General features: G+C 40.6%; 1 protein-coding gene across 6 annotated transcripts in view; it reads left to right on the top strand.

Moving 5' to 3' along the window:
• The window catches only part of LRRC8D (leucine rich repeat containing 8 VRAC subunit D), a 54,655-nt gene extending 37,781 nt beyond the window's left edge, over positions 1-16,874 (top strand). For all 6 annotated transcript variants that reach the window (XM_074599320.1, XM_074599316.1, XM_074599321.1 and 3 more), the window contains one exon: positions 11,693-16,874. In XM_074599320.1, coding sequence (XP_074455421.1) covers positions 11,695-14,265 — 2,571 coding nt within the window. In that variant the 5' untranslated portion in view covers positions 11,693-11,694 and the 3' untranslated portion in view covers positions 14,266-16,874. The remainder of the gene's footprint in view (positions 1-11,692) is intronic.
• Positions 16,875-17,321: the final 447 nt, after the last annotated feature.

Below are 17,321 nucleotides of genomic sequence, written 5' to 3'. Positions count from 1 at the left end.
TTTGGCTGTGTATTGAAGCAATAGCAACTACAAAACCTGACTGTTTTGGTTTTCTCCAGTTAGAGGGCATCTCTCCTTTTATTTCCATAGCAGCTGGGGAGCGGCTGTTGTGCTGCTTTAAGTGATGAGTTACTTGCCAAAACAAGTTCAAATGGCGAGCACCTGGGGTAAGGAGAAGTGATGCCTACAGAATAAGAAAAGCTGCCTCTGGACTGACTTCCCCATTTGGCCATCCAAGCAGATAGCACGTTGGCTGAAGAAGTCAGACAGACAGTGACATGGTACATGACTGTGAAGCTGGCTGCCAAAAACATTATTGCGAGTGCATGGGGAAGGCTGTAGTAATCACAGCAGGGTGGGAAGTCCTGGAGCAGGAGTGACATCTGTCTGTAGATGAGAGTGAATAAAATGTCTCCTTTTTTCTACATTTTTATTTTGTTTGAGTTGAAGTGAAGTACATGCTTGGAAAGCTTCATTGTCTGTTTTAAACCAGATTTGACTGGAAAGGAAAGCTTCATTGTTTGTTTTACTGGAAAGGTAGGATTCAAGAGCTGTTATGTTCAGTGCCTTATTTTTGAGATAGCATCACCCTCAAACCAGTGGGAAGGAGTACGGCTAAGTATATAGGAATGCTGTAACTGTAAACGGATTTATCTGGACATAATGTTAAGTCTTTTCAAAGACAACAGTGCATTAAAATGTTAAGTTTGATTATACTTTTAATCATGCTGCTATCCCATTTTTTCTGTCTTTTTCTGGAAGCCCGATGGTTTTTGTTTTCTTGCTTCGAATTTTACGGCCACAAACATGCTTATCATTGCCTAACAAATAATCACTTTTAGATTGTAAGCCTTCAGGGGCAAGGGTTGTCTGCCCGCTCCCTGCTGGAGAGCCCTCAGTGCAGAGGTTACAATTCCAGCTGGAGCATTTGGGTCAAATCATAATATAAATTTAGCAATAGTAAATATTTAAATTGGAGGCTGTATGGATCTGTTAGTGCTGTGAATGGCAGCAAGCAACACAATTGAGCCCTACTGAACCTTTGTGCAGAGCTGGAAGCTTGCTTGTTAGAGCAGGAATGCCGCTGTCTCAGGGAAGACAGCAAGTCTTTTGGAACATTTCTTTCTATTCTTAAGGCAACGTTTTTGAATGGGGTTTTGAGAAAATAGAGCATAAAAAGGAAGGAGGTGATCTGAACTCATCAGCAAAACTTCAACAGCCACCAAAATATGTGTTGTAGTGTAATTCCTTTTAATGCTTAAGTACTGAGATTGAAGTACACACCCTGAACCAAACAATTATGGGACTAGGTGGACTAAGTAAATAGCTTACCTCTTACAGAAAGCAGCTTAAGTTTAGAAAAGGAAAAAGAAATATAGTAAACTTAAATCCCTTTGAGGGTAAATGCTTCAGCTGCAGGCATTTTTCCTGGCATGAAACCCCTGGAGATTCAGCTATTGGAAGCTTGGCAGGAATGCAGTAACATTAATAAGTCATCCTTCATCTGTTGATGAGAGTTTTATGTGAGAAATCATTGTTGTTACCCATCTGGCAGGACATCCGAAGCACAGAAGATCTCTTTGCTTGATAAAGAGCAGGTAGGGTTGGGAGCAGGTTATTTGTCGCCCGTTGTCTACCCAGGGTGGGGGGAGACAGGATGGTGGGAGGGGTGTCAGAGGCTGCTTGGCAATTATCTGGAGTAGTTTCAGTGACACAGCTTTACAGCTAGTCCTTGGCTTGAGCGAGGAAGTCTCCCCTTCTCCCTGGGGAGAGAAGAAGCTGCGTGACATTTAAGTAGTAACGCAGTTTGACTATTATCCCATCAAGAGTTGGTGAGACTGTGTATTTGAAAACTGAGGGTGCAACCTATTTAGTGAGCTGTAAACTTGCTGCCTCTTTTTTTTTTCTTTTTTTTCTTTTTTTTTTTTTTTTAAATCAAGGCAGCTCTATGTTGTCATAGTGGGTAAAATGAACGCTGGACTTTTTCATATCCTGATTCTCAGCTGCACTTGATGTACCTTCCTAGTGCCAGGGAGAAGAGCTTGGCAGAAATAGAGGAACTCTGATATGCGAGTAGGAGGCTGGTGTTTACATGTAGCTTCTTGTGTCGCTGTGTGCTTTTTGATGGTTTTGTGTGTGTGTGTTTTAATTTGCTTTTGTTGTTGTAATTTTTTAATTTTTGTGACCTTTCCTGGATATCTCTTAGCTAATGGATGTCATGGAACTGTCACTGCAGGTACTTGAAATGCAGTAGTTCATATGTGTGCAAATCTTATCTACGAAACTTCTGTTTAATGTGTAACCCAGTGAGAGTCGCTGTGTTTGCTGTTCTGTCTGAAGAGATGAACCAGCTCAGGTAGGGAACAATGGAGCCTGTTCTTTAGTTAAAGGAACTTTTTGCCTGCTCTTGGCTCTAGATCTCCATGAGGATGCTGTAAATGTTTCAGTGCAAGGTCACTGGCATGTACATTAAAAATAAAAAGAAGGAAAGTATTCATTGAAAATAACTTAGTTTAGTTACTCATAAACCTGTGTCCATTCTGATGGGAATACAGTTTAGAAATTAAGTAAACCTAGACTTTAGTATCATGAGTTAGGGTGGAAGGGTCATTTTGCCCTTAAGAGGTACTATTAAAACCTAAAGCAATGTGAACTTCAGCGACACATTTCTTTTTCTTTGGTAGTCACTCCTTCCTATTCTTTAGATATGTTTTGGGTGTGTAGGTAAATGTACTAATATGTCCTGTAATAAGATTTGTATCTTTACAGTCTGTGGCTTAAAATCACCCAACTAGCAGCTCTATGCCAAGTTCAATTTCTTACTGCTTTTGAAGTTGCCCCAGTTCCAAGTGAATCCAGAACAAGATGAGACAGAGACTGGGAGTGTGTGTGGCTGCGGATCAGAAAGGAGTGTTTTTTAAAGGAATTGCGTGAATCACTGAGTGCCGTCTCTATCTGAGATCAAGCTATTTCATATAACAAACTTTGTAGCCATGTGGTCTTATTTATGTAAAAGCAAATTTAAATAACATCTCAGGGTCTAAGCCATTTTTAATGGTTCTGGTTTTTAGATTCCCAAACTAAAAAGGAAATACAATTTTGTTATATTTTTTTTTCCTTTTTCTCTTCCAATCCTTTTAATTACTTCTTTTAAAATTGTATCACTGGGGTTTTGTGAGTGATAAAAAGCAGCCTCTAGGGACTGGAGTTACCAGATGTGTTTTTATTTTGGTGCAGCCTGCTTTTGCATCTTGATAAATTCCAAAAGTGCTCTGGCCAGTAGAAGCACCAGATGTTTGCTGTGTGTTCCTGTACTTCTGACAGCGGTCATGAAAACACTGCAGAAACATCACTGGCTAAAAGATAGGGGAACAGCAGATTTTGAAATGGCGAAGGGATTAAAAGTTTACCACTTGCGCGCCAGCAGCTATTAGAGTTTATTGGATGGTGTAATTCTTAATTGCATTGTATGTCCATGCCAGCACAGGTAAATCAACTGCAGCAACTTTCAGTTGTGTCTGTACTTGAGTAAAAGCACTGAGTGTTAAACTGTGGGTCTTGCACACACAAGTTAGGCCGTCTTTTCAAGATCACTGGTTTAGGTATGTTTTAGGAATTCTGTGAAATGAGATACAAAATGTCCGCTCACTGTTTTTGCTCTAGTCTGGCCAGATAAAACAGAAAATGCGATTGGAAATTTGATTGATGAGCCTTAGCGTCACTCCTACAAGCACTGGTGATGTGCTGCCCCACATAAAAGACGGGTGAATTGGTATTGCATAAATGACAGCAGTTGTAGCGGCACTGTAGGGTTTGGAATGCGTGTGCCCGCGTACACCACGGCATGTTCTTTGCCTTCATCTGCAAGGTCCTTGTTACGCTGCTGTAGGATTTCTGTTCAGGCAGTCGTGCTACGCAAGATTCCTGTTCTTCCTGAGAGAGATTGCCGGTCAAATGCCTGTGCATTCACGGACTCTTACTTACAGATACGAAAAGCATAAGTTCAGCGTTTACTCCTGCTGGGGTCTAGCCTCATTAGTCATCTCTCTTGGTTTCTTGCATGTTGCCTTGCTAGGTGGTTTGTTTTATAACTGTAAAATCACGTGTGGCAAACTGACTTGAACTGTAACACATTTATCTATAATACTGAGCTCTTTACCAGCTACGGAGCGCTATGCAGAGGGATGCTCAAGGACCACTCTCCTCTCCACTCTTGTTTCCTTCTCCCATCTCTCGCCCTTTATGGTCTCCAGGGCTATAAACCTACACAAAGTGAGGACAGAACACAGTGTTGCTGCACATTCAGCTTAGGATCTCTTTGAGCTTTTCAAGGTAAAAAACTGACAAAGTTGTATTCTGAAAGATACCACGTGCCTGCACTGAGCCCTGAAGCCTGGGGACAGATGGGAACAAAAACTGAAGCTTGTGCTTTTGGTCAAAGCAGTCCTCTCCTAAGAGGGTGTCTCAGGAGTACTGCAGTAGGCTAAGTGGGAAGTTGTTCATTTTCTGTGCTCTGTGGACACAGAACTCGCATGTGGCAAACACAGAGTTAACTGTGTTATTCATCTTTGGGTACTTTGAGAACCTAGTCCGAAATACAACTCTGGGCTCCTGTCATGAAAGTAATCCTTAAACAGACTTCTCCGGTCATTTACAGCAGGCAGGAATGAGATATGGTTTTAGAGTTTATTGTTAGGGAAATTATGGCCACTAATACTGCTTTTTAAATATCACATTGATTACAAAACCATCTGTGTAGGAGTGGTGTATAGCACTAGACCTTCAAAGAGCTGGTAAACAAGGAAGATTCAGTGTAAACACTTAAATAGCAGGATCCAAAAGTAGGTTAGAGTGTTATACAACCTGAAAAAGCCCAGCTTTGAAGGGCAGAATTTTTGAAGATTTAAATAAAGAGAAAAGTTTTTTATAGATTTAATTTTTATAAATGAGTACTAATTTGGCATTGGTTATATAAATCAAGAATCTTATTTTTGTCTTCAGCTTACTGAAGCCTAATATTTCTCTATGCAGTCTGAGAGAAATTAAATTTTGGTAATTTTTTTGTTTACTGAATTACTGTCAGTCAGGTCAATGTTGTTCATAAAGATGACAATTGCTTAGATGGGGAATTGATCTACAGTCTCTATCAGAGATTATATATTCCCTTTGAGGGAAAGTCCAAAAATAATAGCTGTGCAATTTGGGCAGTAGTATGGGGGAGTTGGGGAGATGGGTTAGTTGTGGTGGTGGGTTTTTTGTTGTTTTTTCTCCCTCAAATAATGAGTGTATGAGTGGTGCTAATTAATCCTTCTTAATCATGTAAGTATGTTATCAAATAACAGTATCATATTTTTCCATATATATTTATATAATGAGATTTAGTTATACTTAAAAGCTATTGTGGAACTCTTGTTCTTTAGTTGGAATGTTTTTCTCTACAGGAACTCTTCTTTCAGGTTTGTGTTTGTTGCTTTCTCCTTATTCAGTTATCATCCATTACACCCACAGAGCATCTTGTGGTACACCATCTCTAAAATACTACCTTCAGTGTGACATGCAATTAATTTTAAGAAAGTCAAGTCGTACAGATAAATATCCTATCCCATAGAAATTTGCTTAGCCTGAAATATCCAATAGGCCAAACCAATAACAGTTTGCTCAGTCAAGGGGTAGCCAAACAAAAATAAACTAACTCAGATCTTGCAGATTGATCTAAAACTGGTAGATTTGTTCACTGTCCGATGTTTAAGGAAGAAATAGTGAGTGGGAATTCTTGTAATTCTAACTCGGTGGAAAAAAGTAATGGAAATCTTCTTCCATGCAGGTTATGTTAAATCTGTTTCTGATCTTCTGAGACAAAAGCGCTAATCAGGAAGTATCTGATACCATAAGCAGCACTGTAGTCCTTGCATTCTCGTGTTAACGTTCTGCAAGACCTTCCGTCACTGAAGAAGTAGAAAAACATTTCATATAGTAGAAAAACACACCTTTACAAATACCTATGTTGTATTTTATTGTGGAATGTTTCCTGGGCTTTTCAGGCAATAGGGATATTCAATGCACAAATCCACGCTCAGCTGAATTTGGAGGTTTCATTTGCAGGATGTTTGAGAAGAGAAGCTGTGGTCACAGTTGTACCTTAAACTGGTTTCGTAACTTGAGTTGGATCAGGTAGAGCAGAGCACAATAATTTCCAGTGGAATAAGGCAGCAGAGAGTTAACTCCCCCTTTTCAAATGGGCTGCTGCTTCTCTACAGCTATCCAGAGGCAGTGCCTCAGCCAACATACTTGGACGTGCAAACCAGGCTTGGAATAGCTGCAATATTCCCAGCTACAGCAGCAGGGACAATTTCCCTCTGTCACTATATCCCAAAGCCTATTGGTGTTTTGGTTAAACCTCCTTCAGTTTGTTTTAAACTTCTCTTAATCTCAGAAACTGAATAACTAATGAAGGTGATGAATGTGTCTGTATGCTCAGAATGCATAAATTCATTCATAGGCTCTTTTCTGAATGTCTTTATGCATTATTTTACAAGGGCTCTGGGGCTCCTTATACTTGGTTCTGTGGGGAAGGGGGGAAAAAAAAAGGATGGTGCCATATCTTTGATCTTTGCAGATTGTCTGTGCAAGAATTGGTATTTGCAGCATCCTGGCTAGGAGGAATCTCATAATCCGTTCATATCACATTAAGGTCTAATTGCAGATATTGCAGATAGGATGTTGCAGCAGTAGAAAAACAAAGCAAGCAGAAATGGTTGGTGGAAAGAGACAGTAAAATATACAGTGGAAATAAATTTAAACCTATGATCACTTCATCAAAAGCAAGCTTGCAAAGCCCTTTAGTTATGGGAAAACTTTTCTTCTCCTTAATTTCCTGTGGGAAGGGAGAAAACAATTTGTTCATGGTTGCACTTTTTCTTTTCAACTAGAAATGGGGGTTTTTTTAGGAAATGCTTGACCAGTTGTGGTGACAAGGCTAACTCAAGAATCTTTTTGTTTCCCGAAACAAAGTGGGCTTGTTCAGAGTCTTGGGAACCTGAAAGTAAAATGAGAGGTTCATGTGCTACGATTCTGTTTTTATTTGTTTGTTTTAACTTTGAATTTTCTTTAACTTTAAATATGCTTTTGAAACAGGAGAGCCAGTGAATTACAGGGGCAGACAGATGAAGTTTTTATCAGTAAGTACAGGAAGAAGTAGGATGTAAATAAACATTAGTGACATACCAATCTGTTGCATCCTTTTCCTCTAACTTCTGTATTTAAGCCTGAACAGTTTCTTAGGAAATGACCCCAATATGTCCACTTTGTATTTCAGCATTTATAGTCTGAAATTTGCCAGAAAAATTCACCAGGATAATCACATTCTGAGCTGTTTCTATTACAGCTTTTCTTTAAGACTAATGAAAGGATTAGTTGCTAAAATTAAAGGTCTTCCTTATTTTGTGTAGCTGTGCAGCCCTAAATATCATACTGTAATAAGCTTGAATTAAAATCCGTGCTTATTAAAACTGAACTAAAATATGCTATTATAAAAAGGAGACTATGTCCTGAAATTCCATATTGGGAATTAAAAATTACTTCTCTTCAAAAACCACAGGTTTCTAGTTTGGGTCTAGATCTCAGTGTGTCAAAACCCCATGTTCTGCTCAGCTTCAAGGTCCATTAGGTGCCTTGAGAGGCCTGAAAAAGGCTGAAAGAAACACATGTTTTCACCATGAGAAATCAGAGGTTTTGGCTTTTCAGCTGCATAGTACTTTGTTCTTCAGTTTGAGCTACCTGCATACAGGCTCTTTTTTTGCACCAGGTTGTGAATAGGACATGGACTGGTCTTGAGGGGAGACCGCCTATGGCAGGGAGCTGCAGGCTCTGCCTGCCAGACACAGAATGACATTTACATCTCTTTTTTTCTTTCTCTTTTTCTTTCCTTTTGTCCTCACTACAGTGTCATTTCTGCAGTTTATCATGAAACCCCACCCCAATCTGGTACCCTTAAAAGGAAGTGAAAATTAGTGACGAAAATACTGTCTACTTACTCCAAGTCGTATTGTGGACTTTAAAAGCAGGTGTTGAAAGCTTCAAATAGTCTAAATTTAACCTTGCAGTAAAGAAAACCCCAAAACATTACAATACTGTAGAGACCTGTTGTTCTGAGTACCTCTTAATAGTTTGACTTCTAAGTATCTGCAAAAATAAAATAAAAGTGAATTTCTATGGTTATTAGTTTAGTAAAATCAAACACCAATAGATGTAATGAAGGATTTAAGGGAGAAAATATCACATTTTTTCGCAGCTTGTCAGTCACAATGCGTCTTATACTGTGTGTAGGCTTATAGTTTTTCATTTTGTTTTTTAAGACTGGGAGCATTTAAATATTTCAGGCATATGAGGACAGAAACCTGTTTTCGTCTCCTGGAATTGAGTTTTTCTAGCTAGAAAAAGGTCTGCCTCTCTTTTATGAGACTCAGTATTAGACAGTAATGCCACAGAGGGTTTTTTTTTGTGTGTTTTATAACTGCTAATCTCTGCCAAAACAGCAGTTCTTCTGTGAGTATCAGTAACTTGAAAGAAAAGGCATGTTCAGAGCGTTGAATGTGGTACTTCTCGGTGTAAAGCTCCTGTTACGCCACCCTGCCTACAGCCTCACAAAGAGGATTACACAGGCTCTGTTGTGTCTCTTAACCTTTCTTTAAATCATTTTGTGTGCGTGCAAGACAGAGGTCTCATGGAGGTGATTTTTAGCTTTGAATTTTTTTTATTGTTCTTTCTAAGTCTCTGGCTGGAACCACTTTGTGCTCTCTCATTGCTTTTCCATTATTTCCGTTGCTTAGAGCAGCCATTTCTGCAGCGCTTGGGTTTTGGTGCTTTATCCACGTGTTCTCATGGCAGAAGCACAAAAATCACCTTCATTCTGTGAAAGGAATTCTGCATGTGGTGCCCCAAACCGCAATGAAGTAACTTCCCATGTAATTAGCTAGTACAAAGTTGAGGGAAAGGCTAGCCCCAGAGGAACAAGCAGTAGCAGCTCCCCATGTTTGTTACGGCAGTCACCTCGTTCCTCCTTCCCATCCCGCTTGCCTCCTTCTCCCAGCGGATCGCAGAGCTCTGTGTGCAGCGGTACAGCTGTAGTAAGCGTGCACTTGTCCTTGCTAAGTGTTTGGCTCTGTGCTCTCCTGTCCAACTATTGCACTGGTAACCTAGCGGGGGAGAAGTTCTTGTGGGCGAGACCACAGGGAAAACAGCCTGGAGGTATGTGAGAGCATCCCTTCCAAACAGCTTCCAAGAAAGGGGGAAAAAAAAAAAAATCCATGCAGGTAAAAAACAACCAACCACTGACCAACCAACTCTGCGGTTGTTTTTGTGGTTCTGCTGTCCTGGGCAGGTGGCAGTTGTACTTAGGAGTAAGGAGGGTCCTTCTATATCTATCTGTTCACATTAGTACAAATGACTAATGCTATTCTTTTGCACAGGGTTGTTATTTAAATGTCAAAGGTAGCAGTTCTAGGGCAGGCAGTCAGGCTGTGACTCAGTCTAGGTACGCACAGGGAGACATTAAAGAAAATGGGGTTTTGTTGCTAACTTCGAGTTTAGCACTGTGAGGGTTTGATAGCTGCGGGGCGTGGAACTGGTCCCTGTCCTTCAGCGCTTCCCACAGCAGCGACAGCCCTGGGGAGGCGTGTGAGGAAAGGCTCTGGAACCGGAACCGTGCTGCCGGGAGGAGGCTCCTGTGGAGCTGAGAGAACTGTAAGACCCCCCACAGCTTGTGTTACTGATGATGGTGGAGTATTTGATGATTGTCCACTGGAAAATATAGAAAGTGAGAGCTGGGAGGTCCTGTCCATTCCCTGAGTAACTGAGCCTTAACTTTTACATTTTGGCAACTGTGCAAAGAGCACCAACGGAGAGGAGTGCTGCACTGAGATAAAGCCTTCTCCTCTCTGGCTGCCTTCACCAAATCCCAGGCTAGGTATTGCAAAACCGGTAAGAGCTCCTGGGAGGAGAGTGTGGGATGCCAGGGGCTGCATCCCTCCCTCCCTGTGGTGGAGAGACACTTTCATTGTGAGCTCTGTGCCGGGCTCTGCAATGGTGACCCCTGGCCTTCCCCACAGATGGAGATGATGGGGGCTGCTTGCGCTGGTGTGAGGAAGGAGAGGGGTTAATGCATGCCTTTGACCATATAGGCAGCAGCTGATACTTGAGTTCCGGGTATAGAAATGTCTGTTATCTTCTTCAGAGAAATGTGGCTAGAAATGATCAAGTGATCGTGTTGTATATTCATGGCCTGTGACACTGTCCTCTCGGATTTGTAAGGTGCAGGTCTATACGAATTTGTATGCTACAAGTAAAAAGTAATAAATCTGATGCGTCTTTATACTGTCTGCTTTGGTCTCCTTCTGCTCTGCTAAGCCATTCTTCTCCCAACCAAGGGGAGACAGACTCTGTGTGGTAATATACATCCCATCTCTTTCCCCTCTCCGTGTGTGCACACAAGCTGCATATTTTACTTCAGAAACGGCAAATTTTGGTCACAAGTTCAGCATCTAAAATGATGATTTTACCACATCCTGCTTGCACAGGAAGTTTATTTTTTAAAAAGCTGATAAGTTGAGCCCTCTAGATTTTGTCAAGACAAAAAGCAAAGCAAGCTATTCAAAGCTGCAAAGAGGTTTGGATTTTCACATGATCAGTTTGCCACTTTGTCTGGCAGTGAATATGTTTAAGTTGAAGTGAAAGCCTCGCTGCCTGCTCCTGTGCTACCTGGACTAACCAGCTTCCTGTCATCACCAGGCTGTGATGATAATATGAAAAAATATTTTCTCCATTATGCTAAGAGAGTTGTGGTTTTTTTTTTTTCTTGGTTAGCTGAGTTGTATTTTTCTGAGGAAGGATTATTTCTTCATTAATTGGGGAAAAAAATTATACAGTACCATTTGGTCCAATAAATAGGTAATAACTATTTCTCACTGTAAAACATCAAAACACATTTAAAAAAATTGTGCCCAATATTCACATAGTAACAGCAAGACTTTCACTTGTGCAGTGGTACTTAAGGTAAAGGAGCCAATCAATCTGGCAAGCGATGTCGATGCTCAGTAGCAAGGAGTGGGAGACATTGACTGTTATTGTGTTAGATGAAAAAAAATGAGAGAACTTGCTCATAATGTAACAAGAGACCTAAAATGTGCTGTGCGAGTCATGAGGAAGGTGCAAAGCATTTAACAAATGCTATTTTGTTTAAATGCAAGGTACTACAAAATAATGTTAGTGCTGGATTTCATGTGTTCGGACTGAAGCAGTTATTCTTACAGAATCAGATTTTGTGCAGCGTACTCAATTGTTGCTATTCGTGTTATTAATACAGATCAGCTACAGCACTTTACCTTTCAGATATTTCAGTTGCACAGAGCAGGCCTTAGTGCTTGCACTGTGAAGTGGCAAAGATACATAAATATGATGTGAGATGAAGTGAGAAGACTTCTGTTTTGATGCTGGAGTAATGCATCATTTCAGAACATATCCTTTGAGATGAGGATTGAGTTGAGTGAAATGATGGACAATGTGTGACAGGCAACAAAACATAAGGAAAACTGGAACCTTCTGAGGATCTGTATGTCACGGTGTGATTGTTAAAAAAACGGTAAAATAACCTGCTTACCAGTCAACAATACTGATTTTTGTCTTTGTTTTCTTGTAGGAATGTTTACCCTTGCAGAAGTTGCATCGCTCAATGACATCCAGCCAACTTACCGTATCTTGAAACCATGGTGGGATGTATTTATGGATTATCTAGCTGTTGTGATGTTAATGGTTGCCATTTTTGCTGGAACCATGCAGCTGACCAAAGACCAGGTGGTCTGCTTGCCAGTTTTGCAGTCTACTGTAAATTCAAAAGCACAACCCAGCACATCAGGGAAGGCTGACTTTACCACTGTTGAAACAACCACTGGTCAAGGAGAAGAAGCATCAATGAGAACGGTTTCCTTTGGAAGTGCCCCTACTGTAACACCTGACATACCTCTGAGCAGAGCTACCTCTTCTCAGTATCAACCCACTGAATCAGGCCAGGAGCTGAAGAAGGAGCGGAAAGATTCTTCAGGCCGTAAAACAAATTTGGATTTTCAGCAATACGTGTTCATTAACCAGATGTGCTATCATTTGGCTCTTCCTTGGTATTCAAAGTATTTTCCCTATCTTGTTCTCATCCATACTATCATTTTAATAGTCAGTAGCAATTTTTGGTTCAAGTATCCCAAGACTTGCTCAAAAATTGAGCATTTTGTGTCTATATTAGGGAAGTGCTTTGAGTCCCCTTGGACTACAAAAGCATTGTCTGAAACGGCATGTGAGGACTCAGAGGAGAACAAACAGAGGTTAACTGGTGCCCAGTCCCTGCCCAAGTATGTTTCCACTAGCAGTGATGAAGGAAGCCCAAGTGCCAGCACTCCCATGATAACAAAGTCTGGCTTCAAATTTTCAGCTGACAAGCCGATGATTGAGGTTCCCAGCGTCACTATTTTAGATAAGAAAGATGGCGAACAAGCCAAAGCACTGTTTGAGAAAGTCCGTAAGTTCCGGGCTCACGTGGAGGACAGCGATCTGATTTACAAGCTCTACGTTGGCCAGACTGTCATCAAGACTGTCAAGTTCATATTTATTCTCTGCTATACTGCAAACTTTGTCAACACCATTAGTTTTGAACACATCTGCAACCCGAAAGTGGAACACCTGATTGGCTACACACAGTTTGAATGTACGCACAACATGGCTTACATGTTGAAGAAGCTGCTTATCAGCTATATTTCCCTCATTTGTGTCTATGGTTTCATCTGCCTCTACACGCTTTTCTGGCTGTTCCGAATACCTTTAAAAGAATATTCCTTTGAAAAGGTCAGAGAAGAGAGTAGCTTCAGTGATATCCCTGATGTCAAAAATGATTTTGCATTTCTCCTGCATATGGTAGATCAGTACGACCAGCTGTATTCTAAGCGATTTGGTGTCTTTTTGTCAGAGGTAAGTGAGAACAAACTACGGGAAATTAGTTTAAACCATGAATGGACTTTTGAAAAGCTGCGGCAACACGTTTCCCGCAATGCCCAGGACAAGCAAGAATTGCATCTCTTTATGCTGTCGGGGGTCCCTGATGCAGTGTTTGATCTGACGGATCTGGAGGTGTTGAAGCTGGAGCTGATTCCTGAAGCGAAAATCCCAGCGAAAATTTCCCAGATGACGAATCTTCAGGAGCTTCATCTGTGCCACTGCCCTGCGAAGGTCGAGCAGACTGCCTTCAGCTTCCTCCGGGACCACTTGAGATGCCTTCATGTGAAATTCACAGATGTTGCAGAAATTCCTGCGTGGGTGTATTTGCTCAAAACCCTCCGTGAATTGTACTTGATAGGCAATTTGAACTCTGAAAACAATAAAATGATAGGGCTCGACTCTCTCAGAGAGTTGAGACACCTTAAGATTCTCCATGTGAAAAGCAATTTGACCAAAATTCCCCCCAATATCACAGATGTGGCGCCACATCTGACAAAACTAGTCATTCATAATGACGGCACTAAGCTTGTGGTACTCAATAGCCTTAAGAAAATGACTAATGTTGCGGAGTTGGAACTGCAGAACTGTGAACTGGAGAGAATTCCCCACGCCATCTTCAGCCTCTCTAACTTACAGGAACTGGATTTAAAGTCAAATAGCATACGCACAATTGAAGAAATCATCAGTTTCCAGCACTTAAAAAGATTGACTTGTTTAAAGCTGTGGCACAATAAAATAGTCAACATTCCTTCCTCCATTACCCACATAAAGAATTTGGAGTCTCTTTATCTCTCCAATAACAAACTCGAGTCCTTACCTGCCGCAGTGTTCAGTTTACAGAAACTTAGGTGTTTAGATGTAAGCTACAACTCAATCGCATTGATTCCAGTGGAAATAGGTTTGCTTCAAAATCTGCAGCATTTTCACATCACGGGAAACAAAGTCGACGTTTTGCCAAAACAGTTGTTTAAATGTGTTAAATTGAGGACTTTGTGTCTGGGACAAAACTGTATTACCTCAATCCCAGATAAAGTTAGTCAACTGTTGCAGCTGACTCATCTGGAACTGAAGGGAAACTGCTTGGACCGTCTGCCAGCCACACTGGGGCAGTGTCAGCTTCTCAGGAAAAACGGGCTCTTGGTGGAAGATCACCTCTTTGATGCTTTGCCCCCAGAAGTTAAAGAGGTGTTGAATCAAGACACAAGCATTCCCTTTGCTAACGGGATTTAGGCTGAGGTGAAATGCTCTGGTAGCTGACTTCCAAACAGCAAATGCTAAAAAGTATGGCAATTGTGAGACCATGCGTTTTAGAAAGCAGAATTCCTTGGAAGGCAGGACTACTAGCAGGATTAGAAGAGGTGTAACCGAGTGTTCAATGTTTGCAGTGTTTTAAAAGATTCTTTCCAAAATTTTTGAGAGGATAAAGAACCTTAATAATCTCAATTCTTTTTTCCTTAAATTGTTTGTAACTTGGATGCTGCCGCTTTTGAATGTTTACAAATTTGCTTGCCTGCTTAAAGTAAATGATTAAATTGATGACCTTTTCTTACTATGCAAGTTATTCTTTAAGGTCTGGATTTACTTTAGTGCATTACGGGGGGTGGGGGGGAAAAGCAAGGTTAAATGTTGTATATGGTATGGTTCTAACAGCACTAGAAACACATGTGGATGTGTGTTAGCGTTCAGCCATCCTCAGCAAACGAAACCAGTTTGGCTGTGCTTTGAACTGCACCAGAACCACCATTTTCCTGCATTTAAGGTATGTGGTTTGCATCAGGCCAAGTGTGTTTGCCTTCATCCTTCATCCTCAAGGCCTCATGGTTTTGGGTGAGACTTTTTCTGTGGTTTAGTGTGCTACTCCTTCACACTGGCAAAGACTGGTCACATTCCCGCAGCTAGTCTCTCCCCCAGCTTCCTCTGTCCCACGCAGCGGTGGGTGGTAAAAGGGAGAATACTGCCACTTGGCTTTCAAGTGGGGGATATTGGAACTGTTTTGCAAGATGACTTTGAAAGCCATTAAACACCAAGTGACTTTACTGCTCATGTTTTGTTCCTCTTCCCAGTTTTCATCTGGGAAGCTCAAGGCATTTTACAAGTTGGTGATTGTTTTGTTTCACAGCCCTTGCTTAGGGACTATGGTGTCTGCTCCATTTTCTAGACTAATGACACAGACATAAGAGTTATGATTTACCCAAATGTAATGTAGCTTTATCGCCTGTTGTGGTGTGTCTTCCACACCTGGACTTTAACCATAGGACCATCCTTCTCCCCCACCCCAGTCCAAACAATTTGATGTTTTTGAACACTTACGCACTGTTAGAGAACCCTAACCGTGTGCCAGATAAATCATCAAATAAAGAAAAAAGCAGACAGTAGTGAGCGTGGGATTTATTTTTTTTTGGTGGTGTTTTTTTAACTGAATTTGCATTGCCAGAACCATTAAAGAAATACAATCCATTAAATCTGCAAAATCATCAGTTGTAAATCTTGGCCATTTACATTCCATATGTGCAGAAAAGAAGTACTATGCTGGGAGATGATTACATGATTACTCATGGTTTAAACACAATTCCCTATTGTAGTGCGGTCAGGACTGAACTAGTCTGTCGTTCAAGGGACTGTTCTCACACAGAAATCCTCATGCACAGCGATTTCTACTGTAACTTCACCAGAGCTGCCCTGACTTACACCACTATTAATGAGGGGATAGTTTAGGCCTAGGGGCATTGAGCAGTCGGGAACATTTCAAATACTGCTCTTACGAATCTTGCACATTTTATTGTTAATCATTTACTGTTAGTCGTGCTGGGAGGACTGTTCTCAGCTGTAGGTAGCAGTCTCTGAATACATACCTGCACCGTGTGGCATGTATTTCAGAAGACCGGTTTATGAATAGTGGTTTTCCTGCTTCTTTGGGGGATATAGTCTGTTTGCTACTTGCCAGCAGGTAGTAAACTTGGGATGTTGACAGTTCTGCAACACCAAGTCACAGGTCTGGCAGAATACTTGCAGTTACTGATCTGTCCTCCACTGGGAAATTTAGTGCTAATCCTCAGAAAAATTTTTGTAAGTAGAATTTAAGGCTGCAGCGGATTTTTTTTTTTTTTTTTAAGAAACTCCTTCATGTGTTTATTTTTTGCACATAGATCACTTTAAAATTGCTGGACTATTGACTCTTTAGAAAAACTGTGGAATATACTATTGATGTATACTTTGTATTTGCTGTTGAGTGTTATTTCAGCTTCCAAGAAATTGTGTGTAGGAGGGAGGAAGAGTTGGAGGATGACAAAGTAATTAAAATATTTAGAAAAATAGTTCTATTTTTCATCTTTTTTTCTTATTTTAATAGCAGAGTCGCACAGAATGCGGCTGTGGGTTGATCCAGCTTTTAAAAGCTTTTTTTGGTGTTTCCGATTCTCCTACTGTCCCTACTGATGTTCAAAAAATAAACCCATGTCCACTTCATATGAGTATGGTATACATAATTTAGACCACTGTTTTGACTAGTTATTAGCCAATTGTACTTCTTTAGACGACTTCCTCCAAAATAAGTACGTGTTAAAGTTAATTTCAGGCTTGTGATGCTTGCTTAGCATAAACTCCATTCTTGTTTTTAGGAGAGCTTTCTCAGAGTGGGGAGGAATTGCCCATCGTCCCCATGTCGCCTCCCCCTAAGTCCTTCCTTCTCTTTGTGACTGTTTATAATGTTCCTATTTCCTGTGTGTCAACAGACACAGTCTTGCTTTAAAGTCTTGGAAGTTCATCTCTTTTCCATGTAAGGCATGTGAAGTATATTTTGCATTTCTATTTGATTTAATAAATAAGATGTTTATATCTTCCTCTAATCTATTTTTTTTTAATGGGGGGAAAAGTGTGTTTGCATAGTAAAATCTCTGATTTCAAGTATTTTGCGCCGAACTTGTTCTGTAATGCCTATAATAAGGAAGAGGTATGAGTTGCTGTTCTGCGTCCTGTAGGTATGGTTCCTAACTAGAATACAGTACTTCAGGATAAGGTTTTTTCTTTTTTTTTTTTTTTTTCTAATTTACGTTATCTAAATGACCTGCCACTGTTTTTATTTGGCTAATGGAGTTTTGCAGAATATATGCAGGGTCCCAGAAGAGAAATGATTGTATTCATTCAAATGAAAGGAAGTAGGAAATTGCCTGTTCTGTTTGCTCCTGTCACTGTAACATATTTCTGCAAAGATCCTTTAATTTCCCAATAAATTGGAAGATGCCTTTTGGAAGATGCTTCCTGTGATGCAAGTACAGCTGTGGCTGTCC

Source organism: Larus michahellis, chromosome 8 (genome assembly GCF_964199755.1).
Source record: "Larus michahellis chromosome 8, bLarMic1.1, whole genome shotgun sequence".
Classification (NCBI taxonomy): Eukaryota; Metazoa; Chordata; class Aves; order Charadriiformes; family Laridae; genus Larus; species Larus michahellis.
Note: the sequence above shows the minus strand (reverse complement) of the source record. Positions and strands in the feature narration are given on the sequence as shown.